At 38.8% G+C, this 24,948-nt stretch overlaps 1 protein-coding gene and 1 pseudogene across 6 annotated transcripts in view; both read left to right on the top strand.

The window, feature by feature from the left end:
* Window positions 1-24,948, top strand: part of ATP8A1 (ATPase phospholipid transporting 8A1) — a 240,458-nt gene that overhangs the window by 122,905 nt on the left and 92,605 nt on the right. For all 6 annotated transcript variants that reach the window (XM_077136764.1, XM_077136763.1, XM_077136767.1 and 3 more), the window contains one exon: window positions 24,679-24,817. In XM_077136764.1, coding sequence (XP_076992879.1) covers window positions 24,679-24,817 — 139 coding nt within the window. The remainder of the gene's footprint in view (window positions 1-24,678; window positions 24,818-24,948) is intronic.
* LOC143663729 (NFX1-type zinc finger-containing protein 1 pseudogene) lies at window positions 1,919-18,707 on the top strand (annotated as a pseudogene).

Genomic DNA, 24,948 nt, shown 5'->3' with positions numbered 1-24,948 from the left:
TCTGCTTCCATTGTCATATGGTGTCCTCCCTCTGTGTCTCTGTCCCTGAGTCTCCACATGGCCTTCTTATAAGGACACTCGTCACCGGATTTAGGGCTCACCCTAAGCCACTTTGACTGCGTCTTAACTTGAGTGTATCTGCAAAGCCTATATTTCCAAAAAGCATCAACACATCTTTTGGGGGAATGCAGTTCAACCCACAACGCCATCCGTACCTCTGAAACTGGAGTTTCATTCAGTTACTCATTTAATAGGCTTTTGTTCTTTGTTTTTTTCTCATTTATTTTTATTAATTGGCTTTATAGGCTAAAGTGCATAGTAAAGACAAAAATGCATTTCCTAGTATGCATTTCTAGGAAAGGGACAAAAAAAGAAGTATTTTTTTCACCAACGTTAGAAAGGACCTGAGATGCTTACATGCATGTTCTGGGGAAGACTGGGCTGAGGGATGCGCATACAGGCAACAGGCCTGGAGGGCTGGCTTCTGGTGTGGGTGTGGAGCCTATAGAAGCTTCTGGCATGCTAACCCAGCCCAGGCAAAAGCCAGAGTATGGTGTCTGGATGAAATGAGATACTTTGCATAGGTACTTCCAGAACCGAATGTGAGCTTGGTTCCATCCAGGACCCAGGAGGAGCAGTACTGCTGCTGAACCTCCCCACAGGCAACGCAGCCTCCATCAACCCAAAACCAAGTCAAAGGAAAGGTTAAAGGGATCACTTCTTAGGTAGCCTGGGCCTGCTACATGAGCCCCCCAACCTGAGTGGTTCCACTTTTCCTACTGTAAGTGAACATGCAATTGGGTCAGGGCTAGGGCAGGAGGAATGCTTGTGCTCCTTGAAAGGACATGTATATCATAAACAATTCTGGGTCTGTGTTAGAATGAAAGTTAGTCTTCAAGGAGACTGGCAAGGAGAATCGGTTTAAACTGAGCTCATATTCTGTGCCCTGGCAGCACACAGACAGAAAACACTTCTGACCAAATCAGGACCTGGAGATACTACTAGGCAGCTCGAAGTGGAAGCCCCAGACAGGCTCCAGCGAGTCTGTGTTCATTAACTTGCAAAAGAGAAAAAGGACAAATCTGTTCACTTTGTTCTCAGTTCTGGAGGTAATGTGCTTGCTCTAGTGCAGGGGTAAATTTAGAAACAAATGTGGACAAGCCCTAAAAGTGGATCCTTAAATAGGTGCTTAGACTAATGGTCAATAATAAAAAGCAAACAAATTTGGTTCAGCCAAAAGGGAGCTGACCCCAGTCTTGTGGTGGCCAGGGAAAAGGGCAGTGGTGTGCCCTCTTCCTACATCATCCTCCAGATCTCCTCAGACTTTATCAGTTTGTTGACCTCAGACCAGGCAGCATGCTACGCTCCATCCAGCTCAGAAGCAAGCTGGTTGCTCCTTTCCAGAGGATGCTTTATGCCTCCATTCACAACCTTACAGTCAGAACACGTACCCTCTCTGCATGGCTCCCTCTGCAATTACTAATCACATAGATGGGTGGCCATTGGGACACTTGAACCAGTGGCCAGGAGGAAAACCCATAGTGTTAACAATCTGTACTCGCTCTTCCTCAGAGATGCACAGGCCAGAGGAGGGAAGGGTGGCTTTCAGAGCTTCCATCTTTTCCTACACAAGCAGTTCATCCTCCTTGGTGAACTTACATGTTCTCTCAAAGATCTTCTGGACACTGTTGACCTCTTCTGCTATGCTACCTCTCACCATCTCCTCTGCCATTTTACACTGGGCCAGGAGGTTCACCAGGTACATGAGCCTCTGGATTTCGCTTTGGAGTTCACCTAATTCCTGGCTGGTGAAGTACAGACACTTCTTTGCTAGCCAGTCAAGGATCTGGTTTAGTTGAGACCTCACTGTTTTATTCTAGGATGCGCACCTTTTTGGCCAGGTGGTCATAGAAGCTGATGTAATTCTCAACAAGATCCAGGTCCTTTGCTGACAGAAAAAGGCAAGGAGGAGGCTTTGCTGATAGAGATCACAGAGGAGGCTGACCTGATTCAAGCAAACTGGGTGACTAAGAAGGAAGTGGTAGTGAGTCCCTGGTGGAGGAAGAAGGAAGAGAATGGGTAGTCCAGGAGTTGGCTAAAGTGCTTCTGGCCATGAGACTGAACACATATGGCCTTGGGAGAGCAGCTGGTCTGGAGCATGCTACCAGAGAGTGGGAGCCCCAGTGCAGCCAGAAAAAGAAAATGAAGAAGAAAGTGATGATTGAGCCTCACATACAACACCATGACTGAGGCCAAGACCAAATAAATCCAAGACGTGTGGCAGCTGGACCTGAATTCTTGCTGGCAGCTTTATAGGCTCTGGCTACAGATGTACCTGGCTGACACCTGCTGGAAGTTCTCAACTATGAATGCCAGTACCACACATCAGCAGAATGGCTGAGCTGAGGATCCAAGAACACCTGCATATACTTTAAGATGCCCAGGCTGTGGGGATGACAGTCACAGATGCTGCCACATAACATCAGATCCTGCAGAAGGTGGAACCTCAGATCATTGTGGAAGAGGGTGCTGGAGTCCTTGAAGCTCACATAATTGCCATACTGAGCAGAGCTTACCAGTACCTCATTCTGATTAGAGATCACCAGCAGCTGCACCCCAGTGCCACCATGTATGATCTGGCCAAGAACTTCAACCTTGAGGTGTCCCTCTTTGAAGGACTAGTGAAAATAAACATTCCTTTTGTCTATTTGAATCACCAGCACCACATGCACCCTGAAATTGCCTGACTTTTTAACCCCCCACATATATAGCAGAGAACCATCCCTCTGGAGAATCATCCCTCTGTTCTCAAGTGTGAGAATATTAAAGGAGTCTCTTCCAGCCTTTTCTTTGTAGAACACTACTTCCCTGAACAGAAAACCCAAAAAGGCAGTAGCCACCAGAATCAGCGTGAGGCTCGCTTTGTGGTGAAGCTGTGCAAGTAAAGTACTTCCTGTGCCAGGAATACCTGCCTTCCCAGGTCACCATCCTCACACCTATACCGGGCTGCTCTTCTACTTGTGCAAACTCATGCCTGCCAAGACATTGACTGGTGTCATGGTCCACATTGTGGACAAATATCAAGGGGAAGAGAATGACCTCATCCCCTCTCATTAGTGCAAAGCAACCAAGAAGGCAAGGAGGGGTTTCCCCAGATTTCCAGCCACATCTATGTGGTCTTATCTCAGGCCAAAAAGGGGATGTACTGCATCAGCAACATACACATGTTGGCCAAAGTGCCCTTGGGAGCAAGATCATCCACACCCTTCAAAGGACAATAAGGTAGGCCCCATGCTCTGACTGTGATTCCAGAACCACCCTGATAGCCACACCTTGGTATCCAAAGCTTCTGACTTCCAAAAAGTGTCTGAAGGAGGCTGCAGCCTGCCTTGTGTGTTTTGACTGGCCTATGGGCATGTCTGCACCCATACCTGCCACCCCTGACTCCTCACACAAGGAGTTCCAGTACATAAAACTATGCCAAAAGGTCATCTGTGGAGATGGGCACCAATGCCCCCTTCTTTGCTTCCAGCAGTGTCAGCCTTGTCAGGTTACAGTGCCCAAAACTATTCCTTGGTGTGACTATGAACATATGATCCCTTGCCCAATGCCTGAGTCAGATTTCTGGTTCTGAGAACCTTGACCCAAGCTCTTGAAATGTGGGCACAGATGCAGCCATCTATGTGGTAAGGACTGTGTATGGCTGTGTTCCAAAATAGTCCCAATGAAACTCAAGTGCGTGCATAACCAATAAGTAAAGTGTGGTAGTGTAGAGGATCTCAAGTATGATCTACCAGTCATGTGCACCATAGAGTGTCCACTGTCTTCGACTCTGGGCATCTTTGCCCTAGCTCCTGCCACAGTTGCTTTGAAAGGCATTTCCATGAGCACTTTCAGCAACCCTGCAAGCACCTGCTCATGTGCTCACACAAGTTCCATGAGCCATCCATTGGTGAGTGCCTGCCCTGCCAGTGGACCTATCAGAATCACTGCATCCATAGCCAATGCAAGAAGTATGGGGAGTTGTGCAGCCCTTGTGTGGAACCCTGTGTCTGGTGCTGCCAGCACTACCAGTGCACCAAAGGGTGCTTTGAGCCCTGCAGTCTACCCCGATGCTATTGTTCCTTGTACTAAGATGTTGGCTTGTGGCCACCCCTGCATTGGTCTGTGCGGAGAGCCATGCCCCAAGAAATGCTATGTCTGCCACCAGGATGAGGTTACCCAAATCTTTTGTTTTGAGGATGAGCCTGATGCCTGCTTTATGCAGCTAGAAGACTGCAGCCACATCTTTGAGGCGCAAGCCCTAGCTAAGTGATTGAGCAGGAGGATGATGATGTTGCCATCAGGTTGAAGGTCTGCCCGATACTCATACACAAAAGCTTGAGGTAAGGAACCAGCATGAAACAGTGGCTGGAAGAGATTGAAATAGACAAGGAAAAGATCCAGGGCTTAGCAGGAGAAATCACAACAGCCAAGAAGGACTTACAGCCTGCTGGAGAGAAGAGCCGCCTCCACCAGGTGCTTCCTGAAGACTTCTGGATGCTAAAAGAGAAGCTGACTCAGAAAAATCTGCCATTTTATAAGCTTTTATTGAGTCATTTTATATGATAGTGATTGGGGATGCACAACCAAATAAGGGCTACTGGGTGTCATAGGTCTAAACAGCGCGGTAAGTGAGGAAACCTGAAGGACCCGTGAACTTGGCCCTAAGGAAGTTTTTAGAGAACTGATAACTTTTGAAATGGGCCTCAAAAGATTATTTCACCAGGTAGAACAGAACAGAAGGTCTTTTTAGGAAGAAGAATTGGGCAATGATGGCACAGTGATCTCTGAGAGTGAGAGCAGTTTTCCTGAAAGCACTTCTTCCAGCCTGATTATTTGAGGACTTCAGAAGTTTTCAATATATCTACAGTCAGGGTGATATCACTTCTTTCTAGGTCTGAGCTTCTGGTTCTTTTGTTGTTGAAATCAACTGGTATTGGTGCTAAATAGAAGTCATAGGTTACTGCCATTAAAACCTACATGGTGAGGCTATCACTGTAAAGCTTCTCAAGGCCCCAGATCCCAGGCCCAGATGAGGGTCCTGTATCACCCTGTATCACCTTTCAGTTTAGCTGCCACAGTCCTAGGGTTCAGCCATTTCTGATTTTTACTTGGCTACTTTAACTTAGACATATTCATTATGTGATCTACTTTTTTATGTGGTTGGAATAAATTTTTTAGTGTAGATGGTAATATTGGACTTGGCATATAAGATGGTGAATTTTTAAACTAAGAGTGGTTTTCAAGTCTAGTATAATTTGTTAGAGCAGAGCGCGTTTTCCAAACAAAGTTTTGCCTGAACCGTAATATGTAACTGATAAAAGCAGAGCTGCCCTGGTTAGAGTAGAGGGGGTGGCCCCTAATCAGCTCTGCCTGCCGCCCCTGCCTTGCTCTACGATGGCAGTCTGTGAGGGGCTCTGCACAACTCTGGGCTTCACTGAGCACAGTTTGAAAACCATATACTATCACACATGTGTGTGAACACTTTAGAAAATGTATGTTTCATTATGACTATTGGCATTTACCCTCACTTGTCAACAAATAATCAGAATGTCATTGTGGTCACATGCAAGATGTTTCTGAACATTTGAATTAATGATACAAAATACCCTTGACACATTAACATGTAAGACTGGATTATATTAAAGAGATTCAAAATTTGAAAGATCTGTAGAGCTTTTCCTGAAAACAAGAATGTTTTTAATACATTACAAAGCGAATGAAAATTTTACGGTACAATTAAGGTTGTATTTTTAAACCCTGCTCTCTATCTTATCCCTTCAATGTTTGATCCAACCTATAATTCTGTTTTTAAGATTTAGCTAAAGCATTATTCATTTGGGAGCCATAACTCCTGGTATAAGCTGAAAAAAGTGTCTAAATATGCTAAGAACTTCCAAGAAGATATTGACATCTGTCCCTTGATGCAGTGCTTTGTTACTTTTCTACCCAGCACATCTGACGTGGAGAATGTGCTGCCTTCACCCACAGGGGCACAGTAAAGGAGAGAGAACCTGGAGTATCGCTATCCTCATTAACAGTCATTGTTAGATGAGAGGATTTGGACTTTTTAATTCATCTGTAAGATACAATCACTACCTCTACTACAAAATTGTATTTGTGGATTCAGTCAGTCAGTCTTACGGTAAACCTTTCAGGATATTAGAATATATAATGCTATGAGTAGGTTCAAGGATCAGTTACTGAAGCATCTTTATTCTTTTACTAAACATAAGCTAAGAGCTGACATTTATTACTAGGAGTGCCAAAGTTGTTCAGGAACAAAAAAGTTCCCATAAACACAAAAGGGTTATTAGAATCATACAGATTCTTCAGTTATTTTGACCCAGTTTAAGGAGGAAAATTGCAGCTTTGCCTTGGGTATTGTGGACAATAACACCTCTTACTCTCTCTTCATTACCACTTGAGAGAATTTACAGTTGTCTCATTCTTTCAGATGACAAACTGCTTGACCTGTTTTACCTTCTTAACCCTCATTCTTTTCAAAGACAATATATTTGGCCTCGTGATTTTAGATTATGAAACCGCTGAGAGTGTTGGTCTATATCTTTTACAAATCAGGTTACTTTTTAAATAAAATTTTATAAATTTTTTTGTATTTGGACAGGAAAAAATGAAATATGTAACAGTGATAACGAAGCTTTATTGTCTCATTAGCAGTGGCTTCACTGAAATTTGTCACCTTTTAAATCTGCTACTTTACTTTTATTCTAATGTATTTCTAAGACATGTAAGTTATTTTTTTTGCATTATGTTCATTCCATGCTGTTGAATTCCTTTGAAAATTAATAAAATACAGATGGCTGAGATCATAACTAATGGAAGGTTTTATAATTAAACAACTGGTTAAAGTATGAAGTTTTTTCTTGGTTAGTAAATGTGGTTTTTTAAAAATTGTTCATTTCATTTGCTTTAATAGAAAAATACAATTATATCTTTAGTGCTATGTAGATTACCTATAAATAGGCTCTAATGTTTACAAAGGGAAATTACCTTAGGTATTACAGACAACAGGAAACAATGTGAGGTATAATACATATCCAGATTGGGCAATGATTGAAGTAGTATTTCCCTGATGATAAGATTGTTCTTTTCCTTTTCTTGGGGTAGGACATAATTGGTAAGTAATTTTTTTTAATAAAACTTACCCAGTGCTTTATCAAAATGCTTTTTATAGATTATGGGTCATAGAGGAACATTTCTAGACTTAAGAGTAATCAGAAAGACCTGGTTTTGTCATCTAGCTTTCCTTCAGATCACATAGCCATATTTTGACATGAATCTGTAATGTGTGATTAATGTATATCCTCAAGTGGATAAAATCTTCGTGAAAGTAGAGGCTGTGTTTATCATTCATCACTGTATCACTAGTGCCCAACTGTCTAACCCATGTGAGTAACTCAATAAATATTTAATGAATAACTGATTGGCTCGCATAATTTATTCAGGTGCTGGAGCTTGGTAAGTACTCACTTAATGAAAGCCTGGTCCCTGTTACTGATATAGTTCATGCTTTCTGCACATCGAGAGCACCAACATCAAAAGTGTTGTCACTATGGAAGTCCTTTAGGGACAGGTTAGAAAAGGAGCTAATAAGTTTACAGAATAAATTCTTTAGAAGTTTAGACTCATCCATTTTTAAACCTGTCTTCAAAGTTACTTACTATGTAAATGTGAGATGGATATGGTTGGAAATCCTCAGCAGCACATGTTGGGCACTATTGCATGGCAGGCTCTGTTCTGGGACCCAGGACACAGCAGCGAAAAAGGAGAGAAAAATCCCTGCCCTTGTGTTAGTAGTGGAAGATAGGCAGTAAACTTGTAAACAAGAAATGTAATTCCAGGCAGTGTTTAGTACCCTGGGCATGAGATAAAGCACTGAGTTACAGCAGTAGAGCAGTGACTGGAAAGGAATGGGCACTGCTCTTTTACTAGGGAGCTCAGAGGAGTCAACGTTTGAGCTGAGACTTCAATAAGGAGGGGAAAGAAGAGCAGACCAAGCCTAGCTCATGATGTGCAAAAGCCCTGAGGCCAGAATAAGTGAGGAAGGGTGGAAAGGCAGCTGGAGCCTTGAGGAGGTCAGAATGGAGTGGGCAAGAATGCAAGTCTGTCCCTCCACACTGCCTCTTCTTAATGTGTACTGCCTTTCTTATTCTTCTAGAAACAAACATGATCCCTGCATGTTTCTGCTTTTAACCTCTGGGGGTGGGGACTCTATCAGCTCCAGAGATGACATTCAGGGCCTTGAAATCTAATCCCAGTCATATTTTTCCCACTTCCTTATTTCCCAATCAACCTCTAGTCTTTCTAACTCCCTTTTTAACCCTCAGAATTTTCATCATCCTCTGATTGTTTAATGAAAATGAGCCTTTGAATTTGCTGCTTCCTGAATCTGGAATCGCCTTCTCTCCCATTTCTTTATAGCAAGCCCTGCTGAAGTGCAGCTTTTCTGGGTCCCAGAGATGAAATCCTCCGTCACTTCTATAGGAAGAAGGAACACCCTTTGTGTCCCACTGGCACCTGCCAGGCGCATTATAGTTTATCCATTTCCATATTTGTCTCTCCTACTAGACTAAGGGCTCCTAATGGCAATCTGACTTAATGGGAAAAGCCATGGGCTTTGGAGAGAGGGAGACATGGGTTAATGTCCCTACTCCTGAAATTCACTCTATAACCTTGGACAAGTAATTTAAATTCTGAAATTGTTTTCGTATCTACAAAATGGAAGTAATAGTACCTAGGTCACAGGATTAGTAGGAATAGTAAAAATGATAGCATGTCTCAGGAAATTTATGTGGAAGTATTAAGTGTTCAGGGAGCACGATGCATACAGCCTACTCTCGCTATTAAGCAAATAGAGAGATTAGAAAGGAAGAATGGCACAGATATGGCAAAATGTTGAAAGTTGGTAGAGCAGGATATCCAAATGGGGGGTATGTTGGGGCTCACCATGGGTTTTCTGTTACTTTTAAAATTATCTTGTAAGTTTGAAATTATTTAAAAATTAAAAGTTTAAAATATATTATTATAGTAAAAAGTTTGAAAAAATGATAGCATTAAATGCATAGCATGGATCATGGCATGCATGTTTGTTGAATGAGCACCTTTTGGCACCTTAAACTCTTATAAGAGCACAAAATTCGTATTTCCTGGTAGGGCACAACATTGATTGGATTCATGCAAAATGCATACTTAGTACTGACTTAAACACACCTTGTGCATTGAAATCATAAAGTATCTAAACTGAGTCACTTGGAAATTTTTTTAATTCTGAAAGGGCCTAGAGTAAATGCTAGCTAGTTTGTAGGTACATATATGGTGCTAATTGGCTTAATAACCTTTTTTATTAACCAAGAATTTTAAGAGCATCTTTTTAAAATATTATTTCGTCTACTCCTCCTCAAAATATGGTTGACATTTCTGAAATTTTTAGACTGCCTTGATGTGGCATAATATAGGTCAACCATTATACTCAGTGTGACTAAATACAACTGTTTTGCTCTCTTTGCAACATGTGGCAACAAGGTTTAGGAGATTCCTAGAGAAATATAAAACTTAATGGAAAGCAGGACTTTTCTTGAACATTTATGACTGCCAAGTTCACAGTAACTTCTGTATTAGAATAGAAGGCTTTTTCAGATAAAACTACAACTTCTATTCTTAGTAGCTGTAAATATCATTCATTTGTACTAAAGACTAAATGAAAATTTACATGATCCTTTTTTTATTTTGTGGTTAAAATTTCAGTAGTTTCCTGTTATACTACTTGCTTAAGAACATTTGCCATTATTCAGCTCATCTGCTAATAAAATGTGCCACTTTTGGAGCATTTAATAAGTTCCAAACCCTTTACCCTTATTATTTAGTCCAGGGGACTCTAAAGTGAGATATACAAGACGATCCATTGGAATGGGGAAAAAATATTAGAACTTTTGTTTCTATTTATGTTCTGCAAAATTATAACTGCTATAGGATTCACATTTCCTTGAAATGTGAATCATTGGGACTTGCAGGTAGAAATAGGAGAATGAGTATATCTGGCAGGAATGGCTCATGGTCAAGGCTAAATTATTCATAGAAATAAAGTGTTATTAAAGACTGAAGGATAGAGACGGATTAAAAACCTGATGATCCGAAGACATTTAACTTTCATTTAACTCCACTCTTCTTTCTGTTTGCTTCCTTTTGGTTTTTATTGATTCTTAATACCTTGTTCTTGTCATCATAGCTCAGCTCTACCTTTATTTGACCTTGGTCGATTTACTTTACCTCCCCAAAGCTCTTAACTTAATTAATAAATATAAAGCATTTAGCAGTGTCAGGTGTCCTGTGCATAGGAAATATTAACTGCTTCTTCATCTTCATCCTCCTGGACACAATTTTATTTCATACTGAAATTAAGTTTACTGTATGTTGCTGATATTTCATCCTTATTTATTCCAGAGGGAAAATTTCACTTTATTTATCTTTAAAGAAACTTATGCCAAGTAGCCCATGTTGTACTCTGAAGCCAGCTTGCTATGAATTTGATTATTATATATTTTTTCTCACTTAGGAACATATTACAATTTTTAAAAAAAATAAAAGCTAATCTGAGACTGACAAATATTTGCTAATATGGAAATAGATCATTTTTGAGTCTCTGATATTTACAGAAAATTCCTGTATTGGGAAAAACATAATTTCTAAGCCTGTCGTGGCATATTTTACCATACAGAGGTTGAATAGTCTCCATGAAGCTTTTATCTTCACTAGGGTAGAAATTTTACACCTATTGTGCAGTTTTAAAAATTCTGCCAGCATTGTGAATATCTGAAAGAGAAAACAAGATTATTGGGGACTTCACTGAATGAATAAATGTTATTTCATGATTTTTCAGTGACAACTAAATCTATATTATGTCAAAAAGCTGTCAAACCTGAAATCTTCGTAACTTTTGGCATGGTGACATTTTGAAAATAAAGTTAGCATTTGGGTTTTTTTTTTTTTAATTGCATAAATACCATGGGAATTTTATCATGTTTCAGCACTTGCTGAATATGTGATTCCCATAGTGCCCGTTAGCGGCCATCTGTGTAAGGTATACATATTTGGGACAAAATCGATTATGGTCTAAACACTCTTGGGTCATGATAAGTGAAAGTCTGCAGAGTCAAATCTTTTTTTTTCTTTTCCTAATGCTCACTCTGGAATTATAAACTGTAGCCAAAGATATTACTTTCCAGAAACAGAACAGCCTATCACTCAAGATCCTAATCTCACAACAAATGATACCAGGGCAAAAGGAGAAGGAGATGGTAGAGGCTTCAGTAAGTGCTATGCCTGAGGAGCATTTATGATAAAGGGAAAATTAACAGACTTTTGGTGCACAGCATTTCCTTAATAGGAATCAAAGTAGACTCACTATAATTTTGCTTAATATTCAGAAATGTTTTTTCACCCTTAGAAATTCCCTGTTGTCATAACCACCAACACACTCCAGGTAAAACTGCTTGTAACTTTTCTTAGCATAGGCCTTGCTGACTTTACCTCTGTGGTTCTTTATATTATTTTTCTCTGGTTTGAAGTTTATTTCCCTTTACCTGTGTCTTTCCTTCTTTCAAATGTATTTTCAACATGATCTCCCACTTATGTCGTTTTATTTGTATTAGATTTATGCGTGGTATTGCATACGTGTATACTTTCTGAGTTCATTTCTTCCCTTAGAGTAGTGCTGCCAACTACATAGATATGTTTACTTATATATTTCTAATAAATATATTCAAGTCTCGGCTCTCACAATGTCCTAGTTACCTGAGTGTCTTGTGAAGCATGTTACGTAGAATTTTTTTTAATTTAGAAAATTAAGAACTTATGTTACTGAATGGATTTTCCCCATGATCATTAAAGAACTGTATCATGACTTCTGTATAATACTTAATATTTGAACACAGCTACATGCTGATCTTAACTGGGTTGTAAGCCAGAATGATTTAGTTGCAAATGCCCTAAAAGTAGCTGAACGAATTAGAGGATCATTTTCTAATTGTTGAAATACAGAAATTGTGATGTTGGCATATCAGTGCTGAACTGTTCTTCCTTTTTATCCTTAATGATAATGATTCATCAGGTTATGATAAATTTCAAATCTCCTTCTCATTAATGATAGTAAAGTAATACTATCTCCTTAAAGAAGGAAATTTTATATTTTCTATGCTAAGCTGGCATGCATCAAATGTATTTAATAGCTATACAGTATATTTGGAATATATTGAAAAGAAAATTGTCTAGATTGCAGCATTATTTTATAACATTTGAATTAACTTTTTTGTGTGTGTGTTAGTTTACTCAGCAAACATTCTGAATGTTGACCATCAATGCTCTAGAGATATAAAGATAGATACATCATGGTCCCTAGTCTCGAGCAAATCTGCTAGAGCCAGGCATTTAAACAACTAATCTTAATATGATAAACACTAAGATGTGTAAAGATGAGCAAAGTTCTGGTGGAGCACAGCAGGAGAGAAACAGGTTTTAAGGAGTAAGAGAAAGCTTCAAAGAAGCAATAACTTTTGAGTTTGGCCTTAAAGGATGACTGAGTTTCATTGGGCAAGGCAGTAGGTGATATGTGCATGTCCATTTGTATGTAATCATTGTTACATTGTATATAATCACTGTTAGTGGCTAATTCAATACCCATTTCCAACCCCCATTTCCCTTACCATGTCCATTATAGAAACTGGAAAAGCTAAATAGTCACTGTGAGGGTGACAGGCTGGTCAATTGGCCATATTGAGAAATATACTGGAGACTTTTGCAAACACTTTTGCTTTCTAAATAAGAGACATAAATAGTCTTATTATCCTCTTCTTCTTGCTTAAACTTGGCTGTTATAACTATAATAGTGACAGCCATCTTGAGACATTGAGAAAGACCAGGAAAATGTGTTGAGATATAGTTGAGCCATGGGCCCAAGCTGCCAACTTAAGTTTTATTTATGTGAGGAAAACCAATGACTTTGTTTGTCATTGTTAGTCAGATTTTTCTATTACATGCAGTCAAAAGCATCCCTAATCATTGCACATAAAAATTACACTCACAGGCACACATACACACTTGTGAATGTTTGTATACATATTTAACTTTATTCTCCATGTTTTCTGTGTTATACCAACCCTGGCACCATCCTGAGCACTTAATTTCTGTTGCATCTGCATCTAGCCTCTCCTTATATATTTTTAAATGTTTTTATTGTATAATATAACATATATACAAAGCAAAGAAAAAAGCAATAATTTTCAAAGCACACTTCAACAAATAGTTACAGAATTGGTTCCAGAATTTGTCATGGACTACCATTCCATCATCTCAGATTTTTCCTTCTAGCTGCTCCAAAACACTGGAAGGAGTATTAATATAGTAATTCAGCAGCCAAATGCATTTGTTAAATCCCATTTTCTCTGTTATGCGTCCTCCTTCTCCTTTAATCCTCCTCTCAATCTATAGGAATCTTTGGGCAATGTCTGTTCTGACTTTTTCATGTTGAGGAGGGGTGTCAACACCAAAGGATAGGGGGATGTGATTAATTGATAATCCTGGAGAGGCTGGTCCCTCTGACTTTCAGAATTTATCTGACCTAGGAACCCTCTGGAATTGTATACTCCAGGAAGGCAAACCTAGTGCATGAAACCTTTATAGAGTCTCAGTTCAAGCCCTAGGTGTCCTTAAGAGAAGTGATGTTGATTGGGGTTTAACAAACCATGGCAGTTAGCACTATCTAACTAAAGCTTGCATAAGAGTAGCCTCCAGAATAGCCTCTTGACTCCATTTGATCTCTTCTTAGCCACTTATGCCTTATTTACACTTCTTTTCCACTTTTTGGTCAGGAAGGCATTGTTGATCCCATGGTGCCAGGAACAGACTCATCCCTGGGAGTCATGCCCCACACTGGCATGGAGACTTTCACCCCTGAATGTCTTCTACCACATAGGGGGGACAGCAACAGTCCTACTTGTAGAGATGAGCTTAGAGAGAGAGAGAGAGAGAGAGAGAGAGACCACATCTGAGCAATAAGGAGGCTTCCTGGAAGCAACTCTTAGGCCATGTTATGGGTAGTCTTAGCCTTCCCCCTACAGAAAAAGTTTCATAAAGACAAGCCTCAAAATCCAGGGATTGGCCCATTTTCTTGGGAGTCCCCAGTGGTTGGAAGACGTTCTGGTTTGAAAGGATGTATGTCCCCTAGAAAAGCTATGTTTTAATCTAAATCCCATTTCGTAAAGGCACGATAATCCCTATTCAATACTGTATGTTTGAATCTGTAATTAGATAATCTCCCTGGAGATGTGATGTAATCAAGAGTGGTTGTTAAACTGGATTAGGTAGAGGCATGTCTCCACCCATCTGGGTGGGTCTTGAGTCATTTGTGAAGTCCTATAAAAAAGGAAACATTTTGGAGAATGGGAGATTCAGAGAGAGCAGAGAATGCTGCAGTACCATGAAGCAGAGAGTCCACGAGCCAGCGACCTTTGGAGGTGAAGAAGGAAAATACCTCCTGAGGAGCTTCATGAAACAGGGAGCCAGGAGAAGAAGCTAGCAGATGATGCTGTGTCTGTCATGTGCCCTTCCAGATGAGAGAAGAACCCTGACCATGTTCACCGTGTGCCTTTCCGGATGCAAGAGAAATTGTGACTGTGTTTACCATGTACCTTCTCACTTGAGAGAGAAACCCTGAACTGCATCAGCTTTCTTGAACCAAGGTATCTTTCTCTGGATGCCTTGATTGGACATTTCTATAGACTTGTTTTAAATTGGAACATTTTCTCAGCCTTAGAACTGTAAAGTAGCAACTTATTAAATTACCCTTTTAAAGAAGCCATTCTGCTTCTGGTATATTGCGTTCTGGCAGCTAGCAAACTAGAACAGAAAGGTACATAGTGTTTCCCAGATTGGAGTTTAATAGTTCCATATATACATTCCCCTCTTCAGATCCTCAAGGGACTCTAACCATACTTGTATAATTATCAGTCCACCATAGTCTGAGATGTTTCCTGGTGTAATATTAAGCTGTAGAGAATCACAAGGCCCTGTTCCCATTCTGGATTCTAGGAGTTTGGGTTGTTTAAATGAGCTATATAGAGAGGTTGATTGTATATTACAGAAAATTTAGGTTCTAGACATAATAAACCTCTCTGCCTTTGATCTCAGATAATAACTGAAGGTCTAGAGTATATACACTGTCATTTAATGCATTTTAATTTACCAGAGATCCAGCCAGATTGGCTTTGTTTTAAACCCTAATTAAGACCTGATCACTTTTTCTGTTACTTTAACAGTTATATGTTTATAGCTATGCTAACTTTCAGGGCTGCAGGACTCCATATTTCTATGTCTTAGGTGTCACGGAGCTACTCAGAGTTCCAGGGAAATACCATCTGATCTACATAGAGCTCAGTGTCTCAGAACCCAGAAATACATCTACAACTTCAGACCAGATGTGTCTGCTACAAAGGTCCACAATCTAAGCTCTCATATTCTTATAAGTATTTTCTGAGAGAGACCTAGCATATTTGTTCTTTTCTTTCTGGCTTATTTTGCACAACATTGTCCCCCAGGTTTATTTAGTTCATTATGTGTCCCTCGATATCCCTCCTTTTTTGTAGTCATACCACGTTCCATCATATAAATGTATCACCATTCACCATTGTGCTTCTCAGTCATTGTATCCTTCGGCTCCCTCCATTTATTGGACATCATTGATAATGTCCAAGAAGAACAAACCTCTTCTTACAGTATCTTTGTTTGGTTGTACAATCAGTGGCACTCTCAATTTTAGGCAATTTTCATTGGTCCATTATGACAAAGAACCAGCAAATACAACATCACCAACTACTGAATCAAAAGTACTCCTTATCCCTCCCTCCCCCCAGTCAGTTGCCCCTAGTGGTGCTGTGGGACTGTTGATGTCTCCTGTTAACTATTGACCATAACATGCTCTACTATTGACTCTTTGTCCATTATCGAACCATGGAAATAGTTCATGTTGAGAACTTATTTTATAAGAGTAAATTTAATCTGTGGGATACATGGCAGTACACACCCCCTTTCAATCATATTCATCTTCAATATGGCAATGTTACTTATAAACCTGCTAATTAGTTACCATCACTTCTATTCTTTCTCTTGAATTTAGATTCAATCTCTTTGGTAGCCTTTCCTCTGTCTCTAACTTCTGTACACCTCCAGCTGTACTATATTCTACAATGTAACCTCAGAGATTACCTTTACCAGAGCCATAAGAGCAAATTCATACAGTTTCTGTCCTTTGTGTCTGACTTACTTCACTCAGGCTCTGTCCTCAATGTTCATCCATGTTGTCATATGTTTTGGGACATGATTTTGTCTTACAGCTGCATGATACTCCATTGTGTGTGTATACCACATTTTGTTTATCCACTCATCTGTTGAAAAGGACTTTGTTTCCATCTTTTGGCAACTGTGAATAGTGCCACTATGAACATTGGTGTGCAAATATCTGTTTGTGTCACTGTCCTCAGCTCTTCTGGATATATACCAAGTATTGGTATTGCCGGGTCATAGAGTAACATAGAGGAATCGCTGAACTGTCTTTCACAGCAGATGTACCATTAAACATCCCACCAACAGTGACAACAGTAACTAAGTGTTCCTATTTCTCCACATCCTCTCCGACATTTGTAGTTGTGTGTTTGCTTAATAGCAGCCATTCTTATAGGTGTGAAGTGATATATCATTGTCATCTTAATTTGCATTTCCCTTAAAGCTGATGAAAATGAGTGTTACTTTATGTGCTTTTTAGCCACCTGTATTTGCTCTTCAGAAAAGTGTCTATTCATATCTCTGCCCATTTTATAATTGGGTTATTTGTTCTTTTGTTCTTGAGCTGTATAATTTCTTTATGTACACAGAATATCAAGCCTTTATCCAATATGTGGTTTCCAAATATTTTCTCCCATTGAGTTGGCTTCCTCTTTACCTTTTTAACAAAGTGCTTCGAGGTATAGAAGCTCTTGATCTTAAGAAGTTCCCATTTGTCTATTTTTTTTCTTTTGCTGTTTGTGCTTTAGGTGTAAAGTTTAAGAAGCTACCTTCTATTACTAGATCTTGAAGATGTTTCCCTGCATTTTCTTCTAGAAGTTTTATGTCTTTAATTTAGGTCTTTAATCCATTTCGAATTAATTTTTGTGTAGGGTGTAAGCTAGGGGTCCTCTGTCATTCTTTTGGCTATTGATATCCAATTCTCCCATGCCCATTTATTGGAAAGATGATTCTGTCCCGATCAGTGGATTTGGGGGCCTTATCAGAGATCAGTTGTCTGTAGATTTGGTGATTTATCTCTGCACTCTCAAGTCTATACCATTGGTCGGTAATTCTATCTTTGTGTCATATCATGATGTTTTGACCACTGTGGCTTTATAGTAAGCTTTAAAGTCAGGATGTGATAGTCTTCCCACTTCATTCTTCTTTTGTAGGATGTCTTTAGCTATTCAGGGTCTCTTTTCCAAATCAATTTGATAAGCAACTTTTCCAAGTCTTCAAAGTAGATTGTTGGGATTTTGATTGGTATTGCATTGAATCAGTAGATCAGTTTGGGTAAAATCAACCTCTTACTAACATTCAGCCTTCCTAACCATGAGCACAGAATGTCTTTCCATCTATTTCGGTCATTTTTTATTTTTTATTTTTTTAGCAGTTTTTTATAATTTTCTGTGTTCAAGTCCGTGACATCCCAGGTTAGCCTGAGTCCTAGAAACCTGATTCTTTTGGTTGCTATTTTAAGTGGATTTTTTTCCTTAATTGTCTCTGCTGATAGGTCACTGCTTGTATATAGAAACATTTCTTATTTTTGTACATTAATCTTGAAGCACACCAGTTTGCCGAATTTATTAGCTCAAGCAGCTTTACCATAGATTTCTCAGGCTTTTCTAAGTATAGGATCATTTCATCTGCAAATAATGAAAGTTTTACTTCTTCCTTTCCTATTTGGATACCTTTTATTTCTTTATACTGTCTAATTGATCCAACTAGGACTTCCAGCACAATGTTGAATAATATTGGTGATAATGGACATCCTTGTCTTGTTCCTGATCTTAGGGAGAAAGTTTTCAGTCTCTCACCGTTAAGTATGATGCTGGCTATGGGTTTTTCATATACGTCCTTCCTGAATTGAGAAAGTTTCCTTTGCTTCCTAACTTTTGAAATGCTTTTGTCAGGAAAGGATGCTGGATTTTTGTTGAATGCTTTTTCAGCATCTATCGATAATGATCATGTGATTTTTCACTTCTGATTTACTACTAGGCTTTTTTACGTTGATTGATTTTTCTCATGTTGAACTACCTTTGCATTCTTGGTGAAAACCCCACTTGGCCATGATGTATAATTCTTTTCACGTATGCTTGCATTTGATTTGCTAGTCTTTTGTTAAGAATTTTTGCATCTATGCTCATTAGGGAGATGTCTGTAGTTTTCCCTTCTTGTAGCATCTTTACCTGGTTTTGGTATTAGAGTGATGTTAGCTTCGTAAATAAAATGAGTTAGGTAGCATTGCTTTCTTCTCAATTTTTTGTAAGCATTTGAGCAAGATTGGTATTAGTTTTTTTTGGAATGTTTGATAAAATTCAACTATGAGGCTGTCTGGCCCTTGGCTTTTCTTTATGGGAAGATTTATGATAACTGATTGAATCTCTTTACTTGTAAATTGGTTTATTGAGATCTTCTATTCCTTCTTCAGTCAGTATAGGTAATTCATATGTTTCTAGGAATTTGTCCATTTCATCTAAATTGTCTAATTTGTTGGCAAATAGTGGTTCATAGTATTCTCTTATGATCTTTTTAATTTCTTCATGATCTATGGTAATAACCTCCCTCTCATTTCTGATTTTATTTGTGTCCTCTCTCTTTTTGTCTGTGTTAGTCTAGCTAAGGGCCCATCAATTTTATTTGTTTCCTCAAAGAACCAAGTTTTGGTTTTGTCAATTCTTTCTATTGTTTTGTTGTTCTCCAGTTTGTTTATTTCTTCTTTAATCTTTGTTATTCTTCTTTTATTTGCTTTGGAATTAGTTCGCTGTTCTTTCTCTAAATTCTCCAGGTGAGCAGCTAAATCCTCAAGTTTTGTTCATCCTTGTTTTTTAAATTTCCCTCTCAGCACCACCTTTGTCATATCCCATAAGTCTTGATATGTTTCATTCTCATTATCATTCATCTCCAGATATTTACTGATTTCTCTAGCAATTTCTCCCTTTAGCCACTGATTATTTAAGGGTATGGTTTTTAGTCTCCGTATATTTGAGAGAGCTCAGGTTCTTTGTAATTATTAATTTCCAGCTTCATTCCATTGTGGTTAGGGAAAATGCTTTGGATAAGTTCAATCTTATTAAATTTATAAAGTCTCAGTTTGTATCCCATATATGATCTGTCCTGGAGAACATTCCATGTGTGTTAAGAGAAGAATGTATTTCCTGGTGTTTGGGGGGTGTAATGATCCATATATATATGTCTATCAGGTCTAATTCATTTACCCCATTATTTAGGATGTCTATTTCCTTGTTGATTCTCTGTCTAGTTGTCAATCTATAGTGTAGAGTGGTGTATCAGCATCTCCCACTGTTGAAAAGTCTGTAGCTCCCTTCAGTTTTGCCAGTGTTTGCCTCTTGTACTTTGGAGCTCTTTGATTGGAGGCAAAAACATATATGATTGTTATTTACTCTTGGTGAATTGTTCCTTTTATTAATATGTAGTGTCCTTCTTTGTCTTTTATGACTTCTTTACATTTAAAGTCTATTTTTTCTGATATTAGTATAACTACAGGAGTAGCTGTTCTTTTAATTACAGCTTGCTTAGAAGGTCTTTTTCCACTCTTTCACCTTCAATCAAAGTGTGTCCTGGAGTCTAAGCTGTGTCCCTTGTAAACAGCATATAGATGATTGTTTTTTAATCCATTCCGCCAGTCTGTATTTTGGTTGATGAATTTAGTCCATTAACATTCAAAGTAATTACTGTAAAAGTAGTTCTTGGCTCTACCATCTTACTCTTTAGTTTTTGTCAGATCTGTGTATTGTTTTCCTTCTCTCTCTTTTTATTCTTTAAATTACCATTACTTTTATATTCTTCAATTCTGTGTTTTCCTCCAGACCTCCCTCGCCTGTCTTTTTTTTTTCAGCTGATAGGACTCCCTTTAATATTTCTTGTAGGACAGGTCTCTTGTTGACGAGTTCTCTCAATCTTTGTTTGTCTTTGAAGATTTTTAATCTCTTCCTCAGTTTTGAAGGATAACATGGCTAGATAAAGAATCCTTGGCAGAAAGCCTTTCTCATTTGGGATCTTAAATATATCATACCACTGCCTTCTTGCTTCTATGGTGCCTGTTGAGTAATCTGAAGTCAGTCTTATGTGTTTCCCCTTGTGTGTAGTAGATTGCATTTCTCATGCTGCTTTCAGAACTTTCTGTTTCTGTTCACATTTGACAGTTTGATTAGTATGTGTCTTGGAGTAGGCCGATTCAGATTTATTCTATTTGGAGTTCATTGGGACTCTATCACTTGTATATTTATATCTTACATAAGGGTTGGGAAGTTTTCCCTGATTATAGCTTCCACTACTTTTCCCAGGCCTTTCCTTTTCTTTTCTCCTCTGGGACACCAAAGAGTCTTATATTTGCATGCTTCTTGTTGTCTATCATTTCTCTTAAGATTCAGTTGCATTTTTCCATCTTTCTTACCATTTGTTCTTTTGTGCATTCTAGTTCAATTGTCCTGTCTTGTAGCTCATGTATTCTTCCTTCTGCTTCTTCAAATTTGCTACCGTGTGTCTCTAGTATACTTCTAAATTGGTCTACTGTATCTTTAAATTCTGTGAGAGCTACCATTTTTCTATTTAATCTTTCAAATTCTTCTTTATGCTCTTCTTGTATGATATCCTTTATTTCTTTATAAATATCCTTGAGTACTTGTTCCATATTCTGTATCCCCTCTGGAGTTTTGATTTGGTCATTTGGCTGGCCCATTTCTACCTGGATCTTCACATGCTTTGTGATTTTCTGTTGTGTTCAGGGCATTTGATTATCTTAATATGGTTATTTTGCAAGTTGGTTTTCTTCGCTCATCTAAAGTTTTGTATTTACTTCGTTTTACATTGAAGGTTTCCTTTTACACTTGGCTTGTCAGTTATTCTCCACCGACCTAAGGTCTGGATCTCATGTAGGGAATACAAATCTACTTGAGGGTCTATTAAAAGCTAGGTCGGGGCTGCAAGGGTAGTTTAGTGCTAGAATTCTTCCCTGCCATGCGGGAAACCTGGGTTCAACTTCTGATCCATGCACTTCCAAAAAAACCAACAAACAAGTAAAACAAACAAAACAAAATTCAACAAATGATGCTACAGTAGTGAGATACTAAATGGAAAAATAATGAAATGTAACCTCACCATAGAGCATACAAAAAGAAAAAGAAAGAAAAAAAAAGACTAGGCCTAGTAGTAGAACGGCCTCCCACCATGCAGGATACTCAGGCTCAACTCCCAGCCCATGCACCCAAAAAAGTAAGAAAATAATACTAACAATCATAAAAATATGAAAAACAACAAGAACAACAGCAAAACACACCTCAACAGTAGTAGGCCTCCAAGTCAGAAGGAGATGCCCCATTGGGAGTGAGCTCAGACTGGTGCCAACCAAAGAAAGAGAAAATTTAAGAAAAAAAAAAGAAATAAAATAAAATAGAATAAAAAAATAATATATGGAAAAAGAAATTAAAAAAAGAATCAATAAAAAATATAAAGCATATATAAATAAAAAACAATTATACTACTAATAAAATATTTATGGAAAATATATTTTTTTAAAAAAAGAAAAAGAAAAAAGAACATTAGGAAAAAAATAAAAACCTAGGCAGAGAGAGATTAACCCTTTAAGTGCCTGCACTTAGCCCTTTGTCTAGCAGGTTGCCATCCCCAGGCACTACCTCCATTCAGGCTCCCCGTCCCTGATGACAGCAGCCGGCCTGCACTTATCACTTTCCACCAGCAAGTGGCGCACCTGAGGCTCTTCCTCCCTCAGGCCCGCTCCTCCTCCTGACTGCAGCAAGTCGAAAATGGTGTTGAAAGTCGGGGGGACTGCACCCTGCCCCCGGCAGCAGGACTGCCTGTCCAAACCCTTAGGACGGGGCAGCCAACCAGTGCCTGGCGCCCTGCAGGTCCACCAGATACCACGCCTGCAAGGCCAGCTACTCCCGGCACCTGGCCCCTCTTCCCAGAGGGTATGTGTCTACTTCCGGGCTCCCCATGGACACTGTCAGCTATGGCCCTGTGCAGAGAGGTTTCCCCAGCCGGCACCTGGGACAGGCTGGAGCAGAGGTTCAGTCAGTTCCCTCCAATCGCACCTCCCCTCACACCAGAGCCCGCCCCAACCCCCAACCCCCGCCTTGGGTTTCATGGTCAATTGACCCACCCTGCTTTCCCCATTCAAATCCCCCACCACTCTCCTCCCCAAAATACCCTAGAGATCCTGTTTGATTACTCACACCCCGGACCACAGTCCCAATGATTTTCTCCCATCCCCTATTTTGTTCCTTCGAGCAGGAGTGACCTCATTCTGCTCCACCATCTTCCCGGAAGTCCCAAACTCCTTGTATATTATTTTAAATAAAAGTGAAAACAGAGGGAGAGGAAGAAGAGAGATTGAGTAGTCTTGTTGGAGATTAGATTATGAGGCAGACTGGGGTAAGATTGAGAATCAATCGGTAATGGCTCTCCAGAGCACTGCTGGGAATGGTTTCCAGCTAGTGTCAGGACCTGTTCACATGATAAGGAGAGGTTTGAATCTTAGTCCATCACTGTGCATTCCTCTGTAACAGAACCAGGAGATCACCATTAACTGTGTCTTTTTGGCAAGCTAGGTTTCTCCAACAGCCAAGAGATTGCTGTTGTTGTATTTATTCAGGAAGATGAGAATAGAAACCTTTCAGGTCAGCTCTTGTTTGAAAGATATCATCTAGTGAACAAGAAGTCTTTAATGAGGTTTGAGCTTCTACCACCCAAATGTGGAATAATGTGAAACCACTATGCTTTTTTTTTTTTTTTTTTACAAAAGCACATGCTATCATTTTGTTCATTGTTCGCTTCCTCATAACTGATCATGTGCATCATTTTTTAACACTGTATCAAATTACAATTTAATAGTATCAACATACATTCTTACTGTTTTTCAAACAGGTCACCAAAGTTGCATCTTCCTGTGCTGATCTTCCTTCCGCAGTTTTGGGTTTGCGTTTTGGTATTTATAACTGCCTGCTCCTTTTTAACTGACTTCCATTTTCCCCTCTTCTATATGGGTATTTCAGAATCAGTTCCTGACCTTAGAGAGAAATAAGATAAGACAGTGGCTTTAGGGAGCCCCAGTCTAATGCCAAAGTACTGGATGCTTAAGAGGGAAACTTCAATGATATGGTTGAATTTTACACCAAAGTCTGTGAAGTACTAGTCTTATTTAAAAACATTTACACACTTTGATTTTTTTGTTCTTAACAAGAATCTAAACTGGTTTTGCTCTTCAATTCTTTATCACTCAAATACAGTCAACAGAATGGAGGAAAATATTTGGAAACGATGTATCTCTAAGTGTTTAATATCTAGAATATATAAAGAACTACAACTCAACAACAAAATGACAAACAATTCAATTTAAAAATGGGCAAAGGAATTGACATTTCTCCAAAGAATATATACAGATGACCAATAAACACAGGAAAAGATGTTCAGCATCATTAGCCATCAGGGAAATGCAAATCAAAACCACAAGTTACCACCTCATATCCACTTGAATGAGTATTATTAAAAAATAGAGAATAACAAGCGCTAGTGAAGATATGGAGAAATGGGAACCTTAGTACAAAATTAGTGGGAATATAAAGTAGTTCAGCCACTCTGGAAGACATTTTGGCACTTACTAAAAAAAATGAAACATAGAACTACCATATCCATCCTACTTAGAATGGTGGTGAGGGTAGCTCAACACTGTGAATACGATTAGTCCCGCTGAATGATATGCTTGGGGTGGTTGAAGGGGAAAGTTTATGTTGTACATGTATTTCCTCAATTGGAAGAAGAGAGAGAGACTAAAGAGACAATGAAAATTAAATGCAATGATTTATCACACAATAAATGATCCTGGACAATCTAATAATGGAGGAGAAAAGGCTCAAAAGATCATTTTTGGTACATATGGAAAAACTAGAATATAGACTATAAACTTTATAGTAATGTTAAATTTCTTGAACTTTTATCTATATTTAATTTAAAGTGATTACATAAGTGTTACCTCATTTTTAGGAAATGTATATGGAAGAATTAAGTGTTCACAGAGCATGATCTGTACAACCTACTCTCTAATGTTTAGAAAATAGACGGGTGGACAGATAGATGGATGATGGAAGTGATATAGCAAATGTGGCAACACGTTAAAAGTTGATGGATCTGGTTATCTGGGGGAGGGGGTATGATGGAGTTCTCTGTTTGGGTTTTTGTATTATCTTTGCAACTTGCCCGAAACTATGAAATTATTTCTAAATAAAAAATTAGAAAAAAATGTTATCACTGATTTTTCCCCAGAATCTTCAGCTACTTGGAGCTACAGCCATTGAGGATAAATTACAAGATCAAGTACCTGAAACCATAGAAACTCTAATGAAAGCAGACATTAAAATCTGGATCCTTACAGGAGACAAGCAAGAAACTGCCATTAACATTGGTAATTCACCTAATTGAAGCTTTAAATCTTGATGCTTTTAACAGGTTGACATATTTTAGAAGATCGATTTGAAATATATCAGGATTGAAATTGTTTGTAATGTGATTGAAAGAGTTGTAATGTGATTGAGC

The sequence above is a fragment of the Tamandua tetradactyla genome, chromosome 19 (assembly GCF_023851605.1).
Source record: "Tamandua tetradactyla isolate mTamTet1 chromosome 19, mTamTet1.pri, whole genome shotgun sequence".
Classification (NCBI taxonomy): Eukaryota; Metazoa; Chordata; class Mammalia; order Pilosa; family Myrmecophagidae; genus Tamandua; species Tamandua tetradactyla.
This window is presented reverse-complemented; position numbering and strand designations above follow the sequence as displayed.